This window comes from Crocodylus porosus, unplaced genomic scaffold (genome assembly GCF_001723895.1).
Source record: "Crocodylus porosus isolate Cpor-Errol unplaced genomic scaffold, CroPor_comp1, whole genome shotgun sequence".
NCBI lineage: Eukaryota > Metazoa > Chordata > Crocodylia > Crocodylidae > Crocodylus > Crocodylus porosus.
The window spans coordinates 36,382,316-36,404,802 of record NW_017728886.1 but is presented as its reverse complement, the minus strand read 5'-3'; the positions used below and the strand labels follow the sequence as shown (position 1 = coordinate 36,404,802).

The window sequence follows — 22,487 nt, the reverse complement described above, 5'->3', positions numbered from 1 at the left end:
TATTGTTATTTCCCATATTGTTACTGGGTTGGCAGTAAATGACAAAAAATGCCAGAGGATTCTAATAATGATTTTTTTTTATGTAAGGACATTAAAATATACCTGTAACTGCCTGGTGTGTTCACACATGTAGCTCCATTCTGGCAACCTAGTGCTGTTCCAGCATAAATCTGACATTCATTAACATCAACTGAACAGAGTGGGCCCTGAAATGTAATAGAAATCCAGTTTATTTACCAAATAGCAGAGAAAGAAAAGCTGTTCAATGGAGCAGTTATTTGATATAAACTTTAAAAAAGTATACAAACCACAGGCTGCTGTCTACATAACTTCCCTTAGGAAACATTGCTGTTTTCGGGTTTGTTTCCTTGACCCGCTAATCAATCAAAGAACGGTATAAAACCTTTCAGATGTTCATACACAGAATATGGATAACATAACGTCATCATCCTTATGGTGGCTAGAAACTTTTTGGCAAAATACTTTTTCACTGAAATATGCCATTTTTATGAAATTGAAACATGCTATGAAAACAGAACAAATTAAATGAGTGTTTTGATGGGATCTTAGGTCTGGGGTGAACAAGACAGGAGAGAGAAAGAAAAAATCAGTTTCAATCTAATGTGAATACAAACTAGTTTTGAATAAACTTGTTGTTTTCTGGTTTACTTTGATTACTAACCCAGGGAGGTTGCTTATCAAATGCTTTACAACAGAGGATGTATTTTGGTGTATTCCCTTCACCAGTGGAGAAGCATAAAGGGAATCTCATGAAAAATAACTCACTAAATAGAAGAGATGCTGTAAGTACCGACTGACATGCACAACCAGCCATCTTTTCTTTCTACAGGGTAGGCTGGGATTTGGCCTACAAATACCTGTATAGAGCCGTGGCTCTCAAACTTTTTTTTCATAGACCGCTTGAAAATTTTTAAGGGTCTCGATGGACCACTTAATAAACTTGTTTTTGTTCTACAAATCAAAGCACACAACTCATATTTAAATTCCAGTAGTCTTACCTTACATGTACAGATATTCACAATTGTTCTGCAACCTTTCTGTGGATCACCTGAATGGAGCTCGTGGATCAGTGGTGGTCCACAGACCACAGTTTGAGAACTTCTGGTATAGAGTATAGGGACTAAAAAGCTCTACCACACCCTGCTAGAGCCCTGTATAGATTATCTGGCCCTTAGTTCTGGAAACACATGCCAATTTACTTCATAGGTTCATAGATTGTAAGGCTGGAAGGGACCTCAGAAGATCATTGGGTCCATCCCCCTGCACCAAGCAGGAAAGATAGCTGGGGGTCAGGTGACCCCAGCAAGGTGACTGTCTAGTCTCCTCTGAAAGATTTCCAAGGTACGTGATTGCACCACCTCTGGAGGGAGCTTATTCCACAGTCTGGACATCCTAGCTGTGAAGAAGTTTTTCCTAATGTTGAGCCTGAATCAATCTTCCGGAAGTTTGTGGCCATTACTCCTGGTTTTCCCCTCGGAGAACAGTTGCTCACCAAGCCCATGATGTACTCCCCTAGTGTGGTGGTAAGCTGCTACCAACTCCCCTCTCAGCCTTCTTAACCTCAGACTGAAGAGTCCCAGATCCCTCCGCCTTTCCTCATATTTTAAGACTTAACATATACGGGTGGCTCTTTTCTGGACTCTCTCAAACTTGTCTGTGTCCTTGTTAAAGTGTGGTGCCCAGAACTGGATGCAGTACTCCAGCTGTGGTTGCACCAGTGCCGACCAGAGCAGAAGAATCACCTCCTTGGCTTTGCTGGAGATGCAGAGTATTATTTGCCCTAGTGGTTACAGCATCACACTGCCAGCTCATACTCATACTGTGGTCTGTTATTATTCCCAGGTCCCTTTAATTCATGGTGCTGGTCAGTTTGGTGCTGCTAAGCCTGTAGGTGTGCGGGGGATTGTTTGTCCCCAGGTAAAGCACAACTTGCCAACCTATCTAGGTCCACCTGTATCTGTAACCTATCTTCAAGCATGACCATACTCCCCCATAACTTGGTGATGTCCACAAACTTGGCCAGTGAGCTCTTCACCCCCACATCCAAATTGTTAACTTCGTTCACTCCCAGAGCCAATAAAGGGGAAATAAGCAAATTCTCTGATAATGTAAATTACCAAAGCTCCAATTACTTCAGTAGAGCATCAGCAACAGAAAAGGCAAGGCTCAAGATGTTTGTAGTGGCTCTACTCTGTGAGAGGAAACTTGTTATAGCTATAATGCACTTGTACATACTAACTGCTGAGCCTGCTATTAGCTTCAGCTAATTGACATATTATCTTCCATCTTGAAATGATGTGCTGCAGTATCTCAGACTAATGCTGACTCATTATTGCCATCATATATGTTGAATATACTCAAGGAGTTTGAAAGACTCACCTGCCAGTTACTGGGACAAAGACAAAAGAAGGCATCCAGAAGGTTTAGGCAGGTTCCAGAATTCTGACAGGGGTTGCTACTACAAGCTTTTCTCTGGACAGCCTACAACAAGGACAACAAATAATAAATCAGTTTCCTGGCTACACACAGCTTTGCTAGCTTGTTTTTTAAAAACTAGTGCATTTGTTTTCACACTTTCTGCACTATATTACTAATCATGTAATAGTATGTATGTGATTGGGCAATTCTCAATTCTCAATTACCTGTATTGGTCAAGCACCCTTTTTTTTTTCTCAGTACCGATGAATATTCATTTCTTACATGAGTGACAACTGTATTTTTGTCCCTAGGACTTCATCAGAAATTGTTTAGCTGAAATTAAATGTTTTAATATAACAAAACTTGTTGCCCAATTTGAAGACCCAAGTTTTGGAATGGACAGAGCAGTAGAAGGGCTGATTCTTTTCCTGGTATCTAGTTGCTATTTGTATTTCTATAATTCTATTTTGGTTAAAGTGGAAAGCTTATTTTTTAGAAAAGGCGTTTCACATCAGCTACAAAATGCAGCTACTCCATGTGTGTCATTTTTGTATTGGAAAGGCTATAATGAGATGAATGAATCCATCTCATTATATTAATCCTTGCAGTCCTCTTGGTTCTTTTTTTAAAAAAAACAAAACCGTTGAGTTCCTGCTACAAGTTCTCACCTGCTCCAAGCTTTGAAGTCTGCCCTCAAGATTCATAATCTGTAACAAAAATACAAATATTATTGTGCCTGGAATTAGTGTGATCGCATTTGTACATGCCTTGGCCTGACCAGGTGTATCTACACAGGTGCTAGACTGTGGAGTAGACTAATTAGCTCCATAGTAAAGTGCCACCATCTACACATGAGCCTATATTAGGGCACAGCAAACTGACTCCTCCGGTAAGATAGTACTTAACGGGGACAGTACTATCTTACGTCAGAGTAATTTACTGAACTGAAATTCATGTGTAGACATTGACTGCAGGCATAAATTGTTCCCAGAAAGCCCAGCCAGCCAAAACCCTTCTCTACTTCAGCTCAAATTGTTGCTGTCCTGGGTGCACATGTAGATGCTGTACTTGGGAGCAGTTTACTGCAGCTCAAACTGCTCTGGAATTCTTCCTTCACATTAATTTCACATGTTGGTGAACCCCCTGAGTGCCTTTTTCAGCCAGGCACAAACTATTAGATTAAAGTAGAAATGAAATATGAAAAGAAAATAACTAACAGATTTACAATGAGGTCTAAATTCTCCAAGATCCATTCTATTGGCAGTACCTAAATTGTATAGGCTGTTCTGGAAATAATAACAACCTAAATATGATTTATACATCTGGTGACAAAACTAACATCCTGATCCTATAAAGATTTATGCATATACCTTTATGCACCTTATCTTTAAGCCACTGAATGTGCACTGAACATGCACAAATCTTTGTGGGACTAGGATCTAAGAAGGGAGTTAACTGTCTACAGTTATATACAGAACAACAGCATTTTAATAAACTCTGTTTATAACAATCCCAAGGCCAGGAATTAATTAGCATGATTCAGCAAATGGACACTTTTATAGTAAATACCCTTTTTCAATGGACTTTTTTCCTATTCCCATAGAGGTTTGTTATAATGCGGTTGTATTGTAAAAGTCAGGAACAGAAAAAAAGGCAAAGATGTACACTACAAGACGGCAAGCTACAACTATAAAAAAATGAATGAAATTGAATAAAGGGGTATGAGGGATAAATAGTTTCCCTGTCGTGAAGTCTCTTGCACTGTGGAATATTTTCCTAAAGGAAATTATGGAAATTTCATAACCTGAGTCATTTACAGCCAACCTGAACAAAGGATTCTATAGCTCAATGCACAGAAAACACCTGCATTTGCAGAGGATGGGGTGCATCTCTAGTGTTTTGCATCTTTATTTTATGGAGTCAAATGACTCCACAGATGAAACACTTTATCTATGCAGCACTTTATCATTAACAGAGGGTTTCGGTCCTACAATGCTTGAATTCAATGGGTTTTTGCTTTGGTAGAAACTGCTGAATTAAGTCCACATAGATAGTAACAAATTAGGGGATTAGGAAAGGAATCACAATAGGCAGAGCTTTAATCACCACCTACTGAAATCAGTCAGAATCATTCCATTGGCTTCACAGATACTACACCAATTACTTTGGTTTTAGAAAAGGACTATGGTCCTGAGCCTAAGGAGTTCACAGTAGAAGGCTGTACCTCAAAATATTCAGTCAAAGAAATAAAGGCAAATATGTTGATTTGAAGAACTTAAATATAATGTCATATGACCTGAGACTTACCTTGGAATTCATCAGAATAACCTGGCTGGATACATTTTGAGGGATACCAACACTTCTTTTTAATTCTAGTATCTCATCTTTATTTTTTCTGATCTAAATTAAAAGAAAAAAATAGTTCTAGGCTATTAAAAACAACTCAAAACCAACTTTGACTTTTCAAATGTTTAAGAGACATTTGATTCATACATTAATTTACCATAATAAAAGTCCAATATGATAGTGGTGAGTTATATACTATACACAATGGTATCTTTGAATTATTTTGTAACTACACAATTACTTTACAGGTCTTTAAAGATTTATAATTATAACAATGAAAATCATAGTCAGAAAACCTATTACCGTACTTCACAGAGTTGCCAAGGTATGCTACTGTATCAATTTTAATTAAATTCTTAATGTGCAAGAATAAAGCTGAGTATTTCTCAAGATATAAAGTAAATATACTACCTGACTAAAAAGTTCTGTAAGGTCATCTTCATTAATTTTTATTTTTCCCTGTGATCCAGTTCGAAACTCAATATTTTTAGCAGACCCAGTATGGAACACTAAATGACCCCTCTCTGAGGACATGCGAGGCCTGTTGTATCGAAGAAAAGACAGCATTTAGCTACACATCTATCAAAGATTATGTGAAAGATTAAATGTATTTAAGTCACTCTATTACCATTTCTTGTATTTAAGTTCCACTATGTGAACAAATCTTTTTGCAATTGATACCTGTAATGGTACTTACTGTTCATTATAAACATTCCTTTTGTGCCTCTTCTTTTCATACTGGTTCAATTCACAGCTTAATCCAGAAAGTACAACCAAAAGCAAAGGAAAAGGAGCTGGCCAAAGCATTGTTCACTGCCAATTTCCATGGGTTGAGCAGCGAGTTAAAATGAAACAGCCAAGACTGAACTCTGGTTTTGAGAGCCTCAGTGCACTTTGCTCTTGCAAAATTCACTGCCCAAAGGGTGCCCATTATGGTTTTCTGCCCTAGAATAGATAATCTTTAACTGAATTGATTTCTCTAATTACTGAAAACGTGCAAGTGATCTAAACCTTAAAAAAAAAACCTTTCTCTTTTTCCATTCTTCAGGTACTGAGTGGTTAAAAAAACGGAATTAGTATGATTAAGTCATTACCTCTTTGACCTTTGTTATAATGAAACATTACATGGTGCTAAAATATCTTGAAGTATGCAGTGGATTTTGCAAAGAAACACCTTGCCATGAATTCAAGTTTCACTGCAAGGATTTTACTGAAATGTAAAGATCTGAGCTATCAAGAGGAGACCCAGACAGTTACAAGGAAAATGGCATATAACAGTTAGACTAGCTGCCAAAAGACTGTTTGCATCGAAGTAGAGGTCTCTAACCATTCCTAAAATAACTCCTTGAATAAATAACACAAGTGATCTAACAGCACTACATAACATCAGGAAAATAAATCACAACCAAAAATGGTTATTTTGATGCATGACTGAATCACCACAAGAAAACTAGAAGATCTCTGTGCCCCCATCCTCTCTTCCTCCCATCCCAGACCTAAGTGTCTATTCTGCCCCAATACTAGGGTCTCAGTGTGTTCACTCTGATACACACTTTGTGCCCATTCCTTCCATGCACCTGGTCCTCCCCATTCTGTGTGCTCCCCCTTTTCCCTCATGGCTCTATGGACCTCTATTCTTCTTTTGCCTATGGCTCTTTTTCCCCCATGCTCAAGGTTGTGACACCTCTAGGCTCTCTTTTGCCCAGTCTTTCAGTGTGTTAGATGCAGCTCACACACTAAGCAGCACTTAAAAATCTCATTGCATCCAGAAATATGTCTTCAAAACAGGTATAGAACTTGGCTAACTAACTTTTTATTGCTGCTCTATCACATGCATAGTTCCTTAGAACAAACGCTCTAATACTCTAGAAACAAAACTTTCTACCCTTTTTATTCTAATTGCTTTGTTTTGGTTTTCTGCATATAAGTGTGCATGTGTGTGTGTAAATATTTTAAACTAAAACCCTGAGTATAATTTATATTGTTTATAAACTACAGTAAAGCCTAAAATATCTGAATGAAAATCAGGCTTAACATCAGTAGACATTACTCTCAAAAGTGGCTCTGAAATAGCATGACAGGGATCCACGTACACTCATCTTTCCCACAGCAGATAAACTTGTTTTGTAGATGAAAATACAGGATCAGATCCCCAGCTGGTGTAAATTGCCATACCTCCATTACTCAGGCTTTTGTTTTTCTTCATTTTGCTCTAAAAACTTGCCCTAGAATAGGAAAGTCAGAGCAGTTTCTACTGCTTTAGTTTATCTGCTGATAACTAAAGATTCTGCAGGCCAAACTTTACCTGCAGTGTAATCCTTTTAGAGAATGTCCATGTGTATCTGAAACTGGGAAATGTTTTGGTTTTTTTATTGGTGCTCGATCCTGTTTCTTTTCCTGTTGTTTTTTCTGGTTCTTGTAGACTGGCTATGAAGGAGCTATTGGTCAAATGAGCAAATTATATTCATAGCAGCCTGGTTGAATGAACATGTACCGTAAAGACTTTCCTTTACCAGGTCTGCCACATGTTGATACCCCTCAGCCTGGACTTTCAGTGTAGCCCAAACAAATGTTGACATTTATCCAAAACTGTGAGTCCTTGTGCACTGACCCTCCCCCAACAATTCAGTCAAGCCCAAGAAGTAGCCAAGAAGATAAGTGAAAAGCAGTACTCTTTCATTCTTCATCCTCTCATAGTCTCATCCTCTCATAGATGGATGAACTGGAGGAAAGGTGAACTTGACTATGGAGTATGTATATAATGGAAAGGTCTTCTGGGTATTCTAGTCCAAATCCTTGCATAGAGGATTTCTCTCTTCAGTGGATCATCAGGATCTTAGCTAGTAGGGGTTTGCAAAATAGGCCATATTCAATTCAGATTTGGCACAAATTGGGGACAGTGATTTGATCACTGTCCCCGATTCGATTCAGCTGAACCTGAATCTGAAGATTCGATGCTGATTCGGTGAATCAGCAATTCAGCCATAGACACTGCTTTAAAAGTTTTTTTCTACATACCTCGAGGCACCAGGTGTGGCTTGTGAACGCTGTGATGCTGGGGTGGATGAAGCATGCTTCTCATCCTCTTCTGGGTGTGATACTGAATGCACTGGGGATTCCCCCACACTGCCATGGGACGCTCCATCTGCCCGACCATCTCAGCATTCATGAGCCGCCATGTACCTTGAGGCACATAGAAAAAACATTTAAAGCTGTGTGTATGTCTGAATCGCCAAATCTTTCCAAATCTCTCCAAACTGATTTGGAGGGTTCTGATTTAATTCGGAGAGATTAAAGGGTCTCCTGATTTAAGTCATATTCAGAGTTTCAGCCACCTAATCGGGTCGAATCTCTGCCGAATCAAATCAGGGACCGAAGCTTTGCATGGCCCTATTAGCTATCCTACCTCTATACCTCTAGTAAATGCATCTCAGGTCTGCGAACTTTGGAAAACTATAAACATGTTGGGGGGAGAAGAATAAGCCCACAGCTTTAATTTTATTGAAATGCATTTAACTGAGAAATTTTTTTTGGAGGGACAAGGTGGAAAAACAGTAAATAGCTGGCTTAGGAACAGGGACTATCCTTTATAAATAGGGACAGTTGGCATGTGTACTTCCTCTCTGAGCAGATCATTCCATTACCTCATTGGCATTATAGCTGAAAAAATCTCTTTAAAAAGAATAGATTGTTCAGGGACTTGGCAAAAGGACATGCTGCATTTTGCCTCTTGGACCCAGGCCGGATTAGTAGTGCCTGACATATACCACCATTTTGTATGATGCCACAGTGGACTATGTGAAATGAAATGGCAGACTTGATCTACACCCCTGTAGGTGTGTATCCACTCCAAAAAGCTGCTATCATACTCAGCACATATTTGGACACAGGAAGAGACAAAAAATTCAATCTGCACTGAGGCTGAACTATACCATTACCTAGAACAATGATCATGCTACATCAGAATGGATACCTGTAAGGTAAGTGTGCAGCACTACTATACTTATTTAGTGAGTAAATTGAGGCCATCTCTTTACCTAGATGTCAATCATGATCCTTTGCATAGAATTCAATTATTTTTAATGAAAAAATGATAAAACAGTCCTGATTGTTCTTTATTTACAATCTATAATTTTTTTTGGGGGGGGGGCATGGAAAGGGGGGGAGAATAATTTCTCTTTCTCTTTTTGATGTTATAACTTGACAGTTTGTAAACAATTATAGCTCTATATTGTTGATTTACTCTGATGTAGTACACATTCATTTTCTCTGGCCTCCTGATAGCACTCACCCTTTCTAATCTCATCTTCTCTTCCTTTCCTCTAGGGAATCACTGTTCCTAAAAAGTCATCCTTTGATACAAGGATGATAGTCTTCCAGTAGATAGTCATCAATCAGTAAGTCTGGAGATTACTGGAGTGGCCAATCTGAGATCAAATGTAGACATGGCATTCAGTTCTAGGAGGAAGGAGTGGATCTTTGTGCTGCCAGGTCACAGCTCTTTCCTTTGTCTGTCTCACCTATTCACCTGCATAATGAGGCACATTTGTTCAAAATGGCCATTCCCTTTTTGTACTTCATGGTGCCACTGGGGACAATGCAGTACTAAAGTCTCGCAGGTATCAATGTTAATATTGCATTAAGCAGTATAGTAACTTTTAAAAGTGACCATATATTGGTCACGTGAAGAGGAATTATTATGAACATGGTGTCATGTGCAAATCACTCATTTCAGTGAACTAAAGCCAAGAGTAGAAACCCAGAGCTACTTCAAACTGTTGGTACTCATTCTTTTCCTGGTCTCATTTTACAAAAGAAAAAAAAAAAGGTTGAGACTCTCCCGATATAAGCATGAAAAAGGACTGTAATCATGACACCACTATTGCAGCTGGTGCATCCCATGACGTAGGAATTATTTTGGAACCCCAAAGCTTCAAGCAAACATTTAACAAAACCTGTATGAATGACATATTTGGGTTGTGGAACAGGCAGCTGCTGCCAGCTTGTTCCATCTATAAGCTGCCCTTTCCTACAATAGGCCCATCATTCTCTCTTCCTATTTTAATGTCACTATGGTATTTTGTTTTTAAAAGAATAACAATGCATTTGATTTTATTTACTTAACTAATATCTCAGGTAGGCTAAAGGAATTTTCAAAATGGTTCACTAAAAATTCTAAGATTCCTTTATTCTTTCCCTTAGGATTACCTTGGGCATGCATAATCTATTGCTGCTGATTTTGTTATTCAGGGTGAAATCCTAGACTTTTGGCCTCAGTTTGTCCAGGTATTCTTTCATCTGCACTTTAGGGATTATTTGCTCTGGTTCACCCAAGTTATATATAAACTCCTAGTTTTCTAACACTTTTTTTCCTCTCATTTTCCATTTTGGAAGTCCATTGCTAATTAGTTCACTCCTAATTCATCTGTAGATATATTTATCTCCTGGTTTCTCCCTTAACTGAATAGTTATGTAACACACCCTTTTTTCCATTTTAGCCAAGAGTTACATTTTACTTCCATCCTCCCACATCCAATTTGCCATGTTGCATATATTTATAAATGCCTATTTTTACTTCTTATTTCCATTCCTTCTTTAATTCCCTTTTTCTTGTTTATGGCTAACCCTCTTTTCAGTCACATTAGTTTTATTTCCTTTGTTTCATCATTCCTGTTCTTAACCACATTGTAACTGTTTTCTCATATATATATCTCAATTGTTCTTAGATTCGCTACCCACATGGTAACTGTTTTCTCATATATATATATCTCTCTTGTTCTTAGATTTGCTTTTTTATATACTTCTCCAATTACACTCCTAAAGTTTTGAATGGATCTATCCACCAGACTCCTCCTCAATTTTTCAGCTTCTTAGAGTAGAAACACATATTGCATTTGTCCCTGAATAAATTGTGTGTATTTGTCCCAGAACAAAAATGTCCCATATTTTGACTAATGCACTGATTATTTTACATAAACATATCTCAGCCTTCCACATTCATTACCATTCAGGAAGGTATGAGCATGGTACCTGAATGTGGTATTGATGTATTACTGAGAGGTAGTAAACTGTAAAGTCATTCCTATTACCACACTAGGACTATTGATATGGTTTAGACCACCTGCACATTTAGCCCTTTATTCAGTATCTCTGTGCAAACCCTTCCCTGGCATCTGCACTTCCTTCAGGGTTGAATCCTATAATTGACTCCACTTCAAGCCTGGGTTCAAGCTAGAGTGCCCCAGTGAACTAAACATGGTTACTCAGTTGCATTCTGCACCTTCAGAAGTGGTGACTAAAGACAGTGAAAAACCAGGCAAAAAGAACCACACCAAAAAGTCAATAACCTAGTGGCTAGATCATTCAACTTGGTACAGGATACCCAGGATCAAGTACTCTATTTGACATCCTCCTACAACCTAGGCAAGTGTCCTAACTACACCATTACAGATTTTCATCTCAATCTAACTGTTCCATCTGCATAAAGATATATTCACTCAACCCAAGGCACATACTTGGGATGTAGAAGATTCAGGTTCAAGTCCTTCCTCCAATGAATAGTTAATTATTCAAAATTGAAAAGCTCCAATAAGAGCTCTTGGGAGAATAGCCTGGGAGAATGAGGTTCAAAACTTGATCCAAATTAGAAAGACAATATCCTAGGTGATCGTAACAAGGACCCAGCTGAGCACTATACTCATCGGGGTGAAATCAGCTGGAATGCTCTTCAGGTGGCTGACTCCTAGCTGGGCCTGCGGAAAAGCGGGGAGCTCACAAACCGGTGGTGTGTTCCACCACACCGTCATCCCCTGGGCCAGACAGACAGCAGGCGGGCAGCAGGTTCTCCCCAGGCCTGATTCCCCCACCAGCATGAAAACTAGAACCCCAGCTCCAAAAGGACATGGGCACTAATCCAAAAAGAGGGAAGGTAGCTGGCACAGAAAGCACTGCCTAGGGCCTGGGAGCCACAGGTGGGGGCTTTCATGAGCCCCTCTGGGACTCTCAGTGCCTGACAGTGGCCCTGGGGCACATGGGAACCAGCCAGGGTACAGGTTGGCTCAGACCAACCCACAACTCCTTCTTTAAGGCAACATCAACCCTGGATGAGGAGGAACACCAGTGTAGGTTCTGGTTCATGCTACATCCCTCCAGCACAGCCAAAGAGCTAGGATTGTGGACCAGGATGACTCCAGCTCTCCAGACAGAACCCTGACTGTTACCCGGCCACTGGGGATCAGATACCTTTAGGAGTTCCATGGGGGTTCATGATACCCATGACCCCAGGTCACCTGACAGTGTTTGACCTAGCACAGACTAGCCGGCTCAGATCAGACTCCTATTAAGGGCACACCCTGGAAAGTCCTGGCTGCTGGGAGAAAGGCAGCTGAGACATGGTGCGAGGCCGAGGCAAGGCCTGAAGCAGGCACAGGCATTCTTATCTGAGTTATATTAGTTAATTTGTTTTCTTGTACCGACCAGACACCTCCAGCCGCAGATGGGAGGGCTCAGCTGATGTGCACTAATCCCAGGCTATGTGGTCTCCATCCGTCACAGAACCTTCTGCCTAAATAATGAGGCCAGATGCCTAATAAACGACACGTCTACTCCAAGCACAAACAAGAACAGCTGAATGGGAAGGGGTAGGGTGTAGGAGAGGAAGAGCCCCGTGTGAGCCTCTTGGGTGTTGTGACACACACCAGTGTCAGCAAACCCTAAATCGTCTGATACTGCCTCCTGGTATTTCGTTTCAGTTACACCAAGTTGTGGCTGGTGAGATATAGGGGAGTGAGATACCTGCCAAGCATGTGGCACTCAGGCCTACATCAGTATGGCCTCTCAGCCTGGGTCCCTCTATGGTAATCATCACCCTAACTCCTGAGTGAATGGCTGTTCTGTGGTAAAATGGACAGACAGACAGACCCATCACTAGAAGCTCCACTTTAAAAGAAAAAAGGGATTTTTTTTGTTGAAACTGAAACACTGTGTGAAAAGCTTTAGAATCAATAAAAATCAGCATTTTCTGATGGAAAAAAAAAAGGAAAATAATTCCCAAACTTCAGCTGCAACCATGGAGTGCTATGACTCAAATAGCTGGTATAAGATACTGCTGCTTTTTCAAAACTAAGTATCATCCATAGGAGAAGGGATTAAAAGGACCAATGGCACATGCATATTCCTGTCTTACCTAAAATTTTGGTAGGCTTAACTTACCCACATACCCTCATTTTTTGATCCAGGGAAAGGTGCACTTGGCACCCCTTCAAATCTGCTTCTTGTCTCTTGTGACCAGGAAGGAGAGAAAAACAAAGTAGGATCCTCTGCCTTTTGTGCCCATGTACTTTGCATCTCCCTTTGCCAAAATCCTCTGTTGGGCTCACCAATGGATGGAGACAGGCCAGAAAGAACCATCCAGTCATTTTTCTTTTGTATTCAGGCTGGCTACCTAAAGCTATTATGATCCTTTTCCTGGGCCATGCAAATAACTCCTTGATACCACACACACCCCAGACTGTCAAAATGGCAATCAACTAAGCAGAGGTGTACATTATTTTTATAAATATTGTGCAAGTCTTTCCCACACTATTCATAATATTTTAAATTTATATAGTTCTACTATTTAATATTTAATTATCCCAGATGCTCTGGTATATCAGTTACCTATCCAAGCTTGGTTTGATTAACTAAGCATATTTTTATTTATTTTTAAATAATTACTGTTCTAATACTCTTTCAAATCCAGGTTTACATGAGTAAAAATGAAGGCTAGAATTTATCACAGTTATTATAATTTATTTTAAGCTTTTTGCTTGTTTCTTACATTGCAGTATTGTGTTTCCTAGGGTATTTCCTCAAGCATTTTTCCTTGATAATTTGTCTAAAATTGCCCAGAAGGACATGGCACTTTTAACCAAGTACAGGAAACATTTATTGATTCACCCATATTCTTTCAACCACTGGGCGTGCGTGCACACAAACACACACGCACTCAGAAGCCACAACACAGACAGCACAAAATTGGCTTCAAGTATCTATGAGGCAAGATATATTAGATTTCTAATGGGTTTTTGACATTTACAAAAGGAAGGGAATTAACTTAAATATTTTTAAATGAGGCCAATTAACTGATTGATCAACCACAGTTCAAATATCTAACATTATAAGCTACAGAAAAATATTAGAGAGTAAGCAGAGGATGAATAATTAATCTTTGAGGTTTTGAGATAAAACTGACAGCGAAGTATCAATTTGTCTTTCTTAGTTCTTGCATGGATAAACCTCCAGAATTTGATATGACCCTAAAACTAAACCCAAACAATTCGGAGATTTACTTTGGTAAAGCTGGTTTAGATAACGAATATATTATCTAATGTGGGGTAATTATTTTGGTTGTTGGGCCATTTAATGAGTTCTGGTGAGCTGTTGAGGGCCACATATAAAATATGTCAGAAGATATCATTTTAACAAATTATAGATAAAAAAAAAATCACGTACTAAAAATCAAACATCTACTATAATATTTTTAATTGTATTTAAAAAAAATATTTTTGTCCTGATTTGTTTTTTAGTAGTTTAGATAAAGGTGATCGCATATTAGCTAAAAATAGATTCTTACTCTTGTATATTGTGTTGGGGTGCATGTGTGGGGAGGAGTACGGGAGCTGGGTGGCGCTGCCTGTGTGCTAAGTTTCAGGAGCCAGCTGGGGGTGGGAGAAGGGAAAAGGCACATGCAACTGAGTTCGCCCGGGGAATGCAGTGCAGGCGCACCCCACCCCTGTATCCCATCTGGAGTGGGTGGAAGGCAGCTGGGAACTGAAGCTGAAGCCCCATGCGCTGTGGTAGAAGCCATCTGCCCCCAGCTTTCCCCAAAACTGGTGCAGTGCAGAAGGAGGAAGAGGAGCTGCTGGAGTGGGGGGGAGCTGAAGACTACCCAGGCAGCTGTGGCAGCAGCAGGACCAGCCCTGTCAGGAAACTGTGCATGCTGGCCAAGGCGAGTACTGAGGCAATGCCACTGGTGGGCATGGGGTGGATGCAGGTGGGATTACATTGTGGGCTTCCCTGGGCAGGTTTGTACTCTATGTGGCACGCCACAGGCAGCCAGGGGCTGGATACACTCAATTGGCAAGCCAGATCGAACCCTCAGGCTGTATCTTGCCCACTCCTGATTTAAAGCAAATGGCAACATTTACAAATTTAAGACAACTCTGAAAAGTAAAAATGATACCTCATCATATGTTTCCTGCCTATATTCAGTCAGACCTTCTGACCTGCAGAGTATGAACTGCATTTTCCCGCAAAACAACTGAGCTGAGAAGGTGAGATCTGGATTCTATTCCTCGTTCAATATCCACAGAACTAGTGCAGACCCTGGTGCCACTCGATTAGAAGTAAAGAGGTTTCACAGGTATCACCTAAGTGATAGCTAAAGGTTGCAAAGTTGAGTGTGAACTGATTTCAGCCTAATTGGTTTGCAGACATCTGTGCCTGGCAGGTTGCACAAAAGACAATATAATTCAATGAACAATGGGATTAAAACGATGCTGCTCAATGGAACCCAGTAAATAGTTCTACTGATGATATATTAAATGCAACAGAGCCTAGTACACTTAATCCAGTTACTCCCATTCCTTGGGGCAATCTGGAGTAAAAGAATAAAAAAACCTCTGATCTGTGCATTGAAGACACTCTCTCTTATGTAGGGTGACCATATGGCCCAGTTTGGCCACAACAGTCCCAGATTTCATGGGATGGTCCTGACCAGTTGGTGAAAATTGAAACAAAAGTCCTGGAATTGGCCATCTAACATGATCCCTTCTTTCCCTACTGACCCTACTACGCGTGAGTGGGAGGCAGCAGAGCCAGCCTTAGGGAAAATGGTGCCCTGGGTGAACTTGTATTTTGTTGCCCCCTCCCCATTCCCCAAGTCAGCAGTGCTGCTCCAGGCAGAGGTAAAGGCCGGCAGGAGGCACGGGGCATAGTCAAGTGGGGAGGTCCCGCTCCTCCTGTTGTGAGTGTACGGTAGCCACAAAGCTGGTCTCCCAGAGATTGTATTGTTTGTAAACACCCTGAAACAACTGGAATTCTTTCTTAACTGCCTGCCCAATCACTTTTTAATTCCAAGTCAAATTTAGAACTATACAATTACCATTTGGCACTGCTGTACTGCACTTTATACATCTGATCTAGTGTGATACTGAAAGCTAAGATGTCCTAGACTTACTTCTTAAATGTCATAGCTACAGCCAAGGCACTGTGGCTAAACACTCGGTGAATATTAGACCACAAAAAATTAGTAAGTGGCAAGACTTTTCAGCCCCCTTATTTCTGCTGAGTTGATAAACGGGAATGAAAGGAAGGAAGAGATCTCTGTTCAACCCACTCCTTTAATTTATAAATAAACTCTTCAGCAAAATGTTACTACTAGGCTATCACAGGCCTAAACTCTGCTATATGCATCATTACTATAAAGGTTTACAAGAAACCATTGTTAATGTGTACATCAAATTACATGATTTTATAAAAGCACAAATTTACACTTCCATATGTGCTTGTATAACAGAATCCATGCTAGAAAAAGATTGTTTTGCTTGAATCTGTCAGGAGTAAAACCCATAGCTGATCAATTATTCCTGCATCCTACAATCATACAACATTTATTAATCACATTAATAGATCCATAAAGATATATCCCACCATTACATGATACGTTCCCATGGATAGGAACAAAACTATAGTTCACAACATATTTAATTCAAAACTGGACTTGTTTAAAAGAAGGTGCAATCCAGGAGAATATCATAGTGTTGTTCTCCTCATGTGTCATTGAAAGAACCATTGCAAGGGGTCAACCTTATCTAAAATGAAATATGGCTTAGTGGTCCAGGGTCTTCTACAAGAATCCAGTGCCTAAACCCTCACAGTTTCATTCTGAGGATTGAAAAGTCAGTGGCATGGTTGGTTGTAATTGCTCTTGCAGGATCAGAAAGGAGAGGTAGGCTCTGAGGTAGCTCAGGCCAAGCTTAGTCAAATCAGGAGCAGCACACAAAACAAAAAAGTGATCTCGAAAAAAGAGGGGAACTTGTGTATGAAAAACAATCCAAATATGGAACAGAGTGGCTGCAGTTTCTATATGGCAATCAGTCCCAGATAGGAGACATTGCATTACCTACCTGCAAATGGCAAAAGCATGATCTGCTGTGGCTAGGTCCTCATTACAAGTGTTTTGTTTTCTGAAGAATTTTTTTCTTCTTAACTTTTCAAGTAGTGGTGCTTTTGGTACCTTTGTGCCCAAGAATAACAGCCTAAAGAAATCCTTACGTCTGACTTCTCTTGGGCAGATGGCATTTTAGAGTAGATGCTAGTTCCTCAAAGTTGCGTTCTAACTCACATTATCTCCTATATTTACCAGGTTTAGCTTAATCCATGCGTCTTTCAACCACGCCACAGTTTCTTCCAAAGATCAGGGCAGCAACATCTGTGCAGTAACCTAGACCTGTATCTCTTTGGTACACAGGTTGTTTTGCAGTTTTCCCACAACTTCTTAGCAGCTCTGCACAGATGTTAAGATTAGTGGCACAAATGAGACTTGCAAGATCAATGGATTTTTCAATACATTTCCATAAGATCACATATGGGTAATCCGCTATGCCGCATCTCTAATGATGAAACAAAACTCACAGCCTGGAAAGAACTCAAGTGGCTTAACTTGCTTGAATGCCTCTCCAATTCACAGCTGTTCTGCAGCCACTAGTAACAGTAGCACCTGGGAGATGATCTAAGGGAAAGCCTATGCTTAGAGCAGAAAAGATGGGGAACTGCAGCTACAGACTGGCAATAGCTGTTACAATAGAAAGCTTCTGTATACAGGAGTCTATAGGGATACATATGTTACAAATGAAAAATCATTCTAACTTCAACCCTGCTTAATCCAGGGTTAAAACTAGGACACTTTTATTCACCTGAACAGCTACAGACATGTATCCAAGTTAACAGAGCATAACAGTTGCTCCATGCTCTCAAGCAGGACCTCTTCCACGTTTGAAGCCACTCCAAGCATGCATACATTTGTCCATGCCTTAATAACGGCAGGATGTCTCCAGCTGCTTATGAGTTGCTGCACCAGGCAGAACATCCAGCACTTCATGTAGTGGCCTTACCCCAACAAACATTAACTACCTGCAGCTCTGCCCCCATGTCTGTGAAGGGGTTCTTGAATGACCTCCTAATAACTCTGTTCTGGTTACTATAATCAAAGAAATCCTCCTGCAACAGGGCACAGGGCCTTAAGGGCTCTTTTATGCCATGCAGGTGTTTTTATACAATATAAAGGAACCAGAGGAAACATAAGAGTTCCCTAAAATAAATGTCTTGCAGAGGATAACACGTAATTTAACTCGTACTGAAAAAATATATTAAAAGAAGGAAAAAAGATAAGCTAGAACATGATGAGTAGGAGCACTGCAAGCGCTCTAATAACCTCAAAGCATATTTTATGGGTTGTTCCTAAATGCCACAAACACAACTGTGATCTGAGGACATAAGTACTTACAAAGATTAGACAGACACTTACGATCAACATTGTGTCTATTTAAAAATATATAAAGTAGTGGTATTATAAAAGCATTAAAAATATAGTAAACTATTAGACAACTTTTACAACAAACCTCATAAGAACACATTAAGCTAATACTTTCAGTTGTAAATGATATCCTGAATGCAGAACAAATAAATACTTAACATTCACATCTGTTCTATATTCTAGACCAGGAGTTGTGATGTAATATGACAGTTCTACCCACCTTCAGTAAGAGGGACACATAAATACCATAGTTTATATTTTACAAACTAAAAATAAAATATAAGTAAAACAATCAAGGTGTTGGCAGTATACATTTAATAGTGTGCCTGTATGCTCCCACAGCTCAAATGTTCAATAAAATAAATGCATTAAAATACAAATGTTCAGTAGGATATATCTAGCCATTCCAGACAGAGATCTGAGTTAGCAATGATTTTTGTAAAGCTGCCATCAGCTTCATTATGTTACTCAAAGGAAGTTATATTCTGAGTTAGCAGGGTTGACAGAAGTACTCCTCATCAAATTCAGGTTCAGAATCATCTGATCAGAAGTGAAATCAGTTTAGCCACAATGTGTACATTGAGACTATTTCCTAGGAGACGGTAGCGCTGCTTCACTGTTATCTTTTCAGGAAAACCTACAGACAAAAACAATTGTACAATACAAAGACAAAATTAATTTCAGTGTGTTTTTTTTCTTTTCAGGTTTTTGGATTTGCATGAACAATTCCAGGCAACATGCAGCACAGGTCTCTAACTTTACAAATGACTATAAAATGTAGCTTATCCTGCAATCAAGTTCAATTTGTGTCTCCTTGACATAGCACAGGGTGTCCAAGGTCCATGATGCAAGAGGGGCCCTCTTTGGGGGGAGAGGGGTGGGGAGGTGCTGTGGCAGAGTAAATACTGCAGAGTTCCTGCTCTGCAGTCTTTTAGTGGGATGCCTCAAGAGGGCAATGGTATTGAAAGAAGGGTATGGTCACAGCAGCCAGAAAATGTGATGATTCAGCAGGCTGCTTAGGCCTTCTCTTGGTGGGGATCCTCAGGAACTCCAAAACTCACCATGTAAATCAGCTGTGACAAGTAACACATATGAGCTCTGCAGAAAGCACTAAGAAAACCTCCTCCATACTGGGCAAGCAAGGGCTGGGATAAGGAAAGATGGAGGCCCAGGCTAATTTAACCTGGTCAGGATGGGGAGAAAGAACTGAGAAGAGGCTCCTGGGGTCATTAAATTTCAGGCAACTTTTATACATATAAAGGCCTGTGTGTGCATGTGCATCAGGGAAGAGTAGAACTACGTCTATAAACTATATGCTGTACAAACTTCATTGGAAAACTCCCATCCAGAGTGAGCGCAGGAGAAAATGTGGCCAGAGATTATTGGAAACAAGGGCTGAAAGCCAAGGAGGAGGTGGCTGGGAGTTGTTCCATATTTCTCTGCCAGTTTGTAAGGCTTATATATGGACTACTGTGGTAAGCACTTTCTCTGCCAGCTCCAGATGTTCTGCCCAGTTCACTGACACCAATATTTAGGCATCCACTTTCCTCCTCTGGGTCAGTTACTTGGCTGAATGTTTCTTAGATCCCCATACATATTCTCCTAGATGAAGTTTCCATTTGATCTACTGTATAAATTACATATAATGTGTTTAATAAGCATGTTTGAATAGTAATGGTTGTAAGTTTCCTCTGCCTTTTCTAGACAGATACCAGCCCTAACTCTCTTACTTGCCTGGATAAATTATCTTGGATTTCTTACTTCAAGGAGAAATGACTTGAGTCTAGCCTACATCTGCAGACTTGGTGGCCAGAGGTTTGAAGGGCCTTGGTGCCTAATTTCAAAGTCTTTGTTGCTCAGGGATGCTGCTATCTAAACACATACACTACTACAGAGCTCTGACTCTAATTGACCATTAATTGCTTTTTCGCCAAGTGTTGTGTGCTTGATTCCCATTTACACAAAGTTTCCTTTGCATTACTCTTGCAAAGCTCTAGGGCAAATGAGGATTAGCTCCAAATGTTTTGTCTTGTTATAAGTCATTCTCTGGTCTGCATCCCTGTCATTCCTGTATCAGCAACGGTCAAGTGGACAAAGCAAAAGCCTTCTGCATGGTCTGAAGTCACTCTCCTGAAAGCAAATCACCAGTGCAAGAATGGTGTGGTCAATTTTAATATTTCTGTGTTAACCTAATGGCAGTAGACCCATTCCCTGGGACCTGCCAGTAGTAAATAAACTGTTCTAAGATTACTATATTCACTTATTTCATGAAGATCATCTCTGGCTTCATCTATCAAGTGCAGAAGTTCCCAAGCAATGGCTCTAGTTCGGGAATCTCAGCAAAATGTCTCCTGCATGAACCACAGAAAATATGACTTGCAGAACTGTTGCAAAGACAGAAACCACACAGGACTGTAATCTATCTTGGAAACTCAGTTCTTTAGTTAATTACCTTGGCTTGCAATAAAAGAAGTCTGTCACAGCAGACTTTTTTGCTGTGAGAAAGTAAATAATGCCAACATGGTGGCAGTTGGCAAGTACCTCATAACACTTAAAACACCCACCTTCCTGACTTGATTCATGGTGGGGGAAACTGGCCTCTTGATGGGGCAAATTGGTAAATTAATACAGATTCATTTACGGAGCACAATTCCACGAATTTCAGGATTTGTGTTGCCATCCTCTAATTTACCCTTCTCCACAAACATCTGTCCTCCCTGAATGGGAGTCATTGCTAGGCTGGTGACATTGTTCCTCTTTGACCAAGGGCTACTGTAGCCTTTGTTGGAGTATGGGGAGGCCCAAAAGGATCAATAACTAGAGAAACTAGCTACTCCTGAACACTACCAAAGAAGAAAATAATTCCCTATCCTCAGTCCACTCTCCCATCTCAAGCTTGAAGCAGATATTTCAGTTAGATGTTCAAATCTGGCAGAGGTGGGCTGGGGATTCTGGATTTAAAAATAAATAAATAAATAAAATAAGTGGCTAGAAGCTAGAACCATTTGGGGAAACCCGAGTTTGTCTGAAGGTACAGAGAGACTCTCCAGATGCAAAGCTGTAGTTCCATTTCCATCAGAATTAAAGAACCATAGAAAATTAGGTTGGAAGGAACCTCAGAAGGTCATTCTGTCTAATCACCTGCTCAGAACGGGACCACTCCAAGTAGATCATCCCAGTCAAGACTTTGTCTAGCCAGGTCTTAAAAACTTTCATGGATGTAGATTCTACAACTTCTCTGGGTAACCTGTTCCAGTGCTTTCCTGCCCTTCTGGTGAGAAAGTTCCCTTGCTGCAACTTGAGACCATTGCTCCTTGTTTTGTCATCTGCCACTACTGAGAACAGTCTAACTTCATACTCTTTGGAAGCAACCTTCAGGGTAGTTGAAGGCTACTATTAAATCCCCCCAAGTCTTTCTTCTTCAGGCTAAATAAGCCCAGTTCCCTCAGCTTCTCCTCATAATTCATGTGCCTCAGGCCCCTAACCATGTTTCTTGTCCTCCAATTGGACTCTTCCCCAAATTGTCTACATCAGTTCTGTAGTAGGGGCCCCAAAACTGGACACACTACTCCAGATGTGGCCTCACCAGTGCTGAATAGAGGGAAAGAATCACTTCCTTCAGGTGCTGGTAAGTCATTATCATAGTCATGTAATTAATGCAGCCCAGTATGCTGTTAGCCTTCTTTGCTACAAGGGCACAACATTGGCCCATATTCAGCTTACTGTCCAGGTCCTTTTCTGCACAGCTGCTGCTTAGCCAGTTGGTCCCCAGCATGGGATTGTTCCATCTTAAGTGCAGGACTTAGCACTTCTCCTTACTGAACCCAAGGTCATTGCAGGACCCCTGGCACAGCTTTACGAGCACTCGTGGTGCTCTGGTGTGGTGCCAGAGGACTGGAAGAGGGCCAACGTGGTTCTCATCTTCAAAAAAGGGAGGAAGGAAGAACAGGCCAGCTAATCTTGCCTCAATCCTGGGTAAGCTTTTTGAGAGAATTATTCTAGCACATGTACACAAGGGGCCAGCAGGGGAGATTATGCTTAGGGGCAACCAACACGGGTTCATTAGAGGCAGGTCCTATCAGACCAACCTGGTGGCCTTCTACGACCAGGTCACCAAATCCTTAGA

At 40.5% G+C, this 22,487-nt stretch overlaps 2 protein-coding genes across 2 annotated transcripts in view; both read right to left on the bottom strand.

Moving 5' to 3' along the window:
• The window catches only part of CUBN (cubilin), a 251,865-nt gene extending 246,222 nt beyond the window's left edge, over nucleotides 1-5,643 (bottom strand). The window contains exons 1-6 of the mRNA XM_019532506.1: nucleotides 5,483-5,643; nucleotides 5,197-5,326; nucleotides 4,747-4,839; nucleotides 3,108-3,146; nucleotides 2,401-2,502; nucleotides 103-206 (exon numbers count right to left, since the gene is read on the bottom strand). Of these exons, the coding sequence (XP_019388051.1) occupies nucleotides 103-206; nucleotides 2,401-2,502; nucleotides 3,108-3,146; nucleotides 4,747-4,839; nucleotides 5,197-5,326; nucleotides 5,483-5,592 (578 nt within the window). The 5' untranslated portion in view covers nucleotides 5,593-5,643. The remainder of the gene's footprint in view (nucleotides 1-102; nucleotides 207-2,400; nucleotides 2,503-3,107; nucleotides 3,147-4,746; nucleotides 4,840-5,196; nucleotides 5,327-5,482) is intronic.
• A 12,601-nt stretch (nucleotides 5,644-18,244) lies between these two features.
• Nucleotides 18,245-22,487, bottom strand: part of TRDMT1 (tRNA aspartic acid methyltransferase 1) — a 32,196-nt gene continuing 27,953 nt past the window's right edge. The window contains exon 10 of the mRNA XM_019532502.1: nucleotides 18,245-18,998. Coding sequence (XP_019388047.1) covers nucleotides 18,898-18,998 — 101 coding nt within the window. The 3' untranslated portion in view covers nucleotides 18,245-18,897. The remainder of the gene's footprint in view (nucleotides 18,999-22,487) is intronic.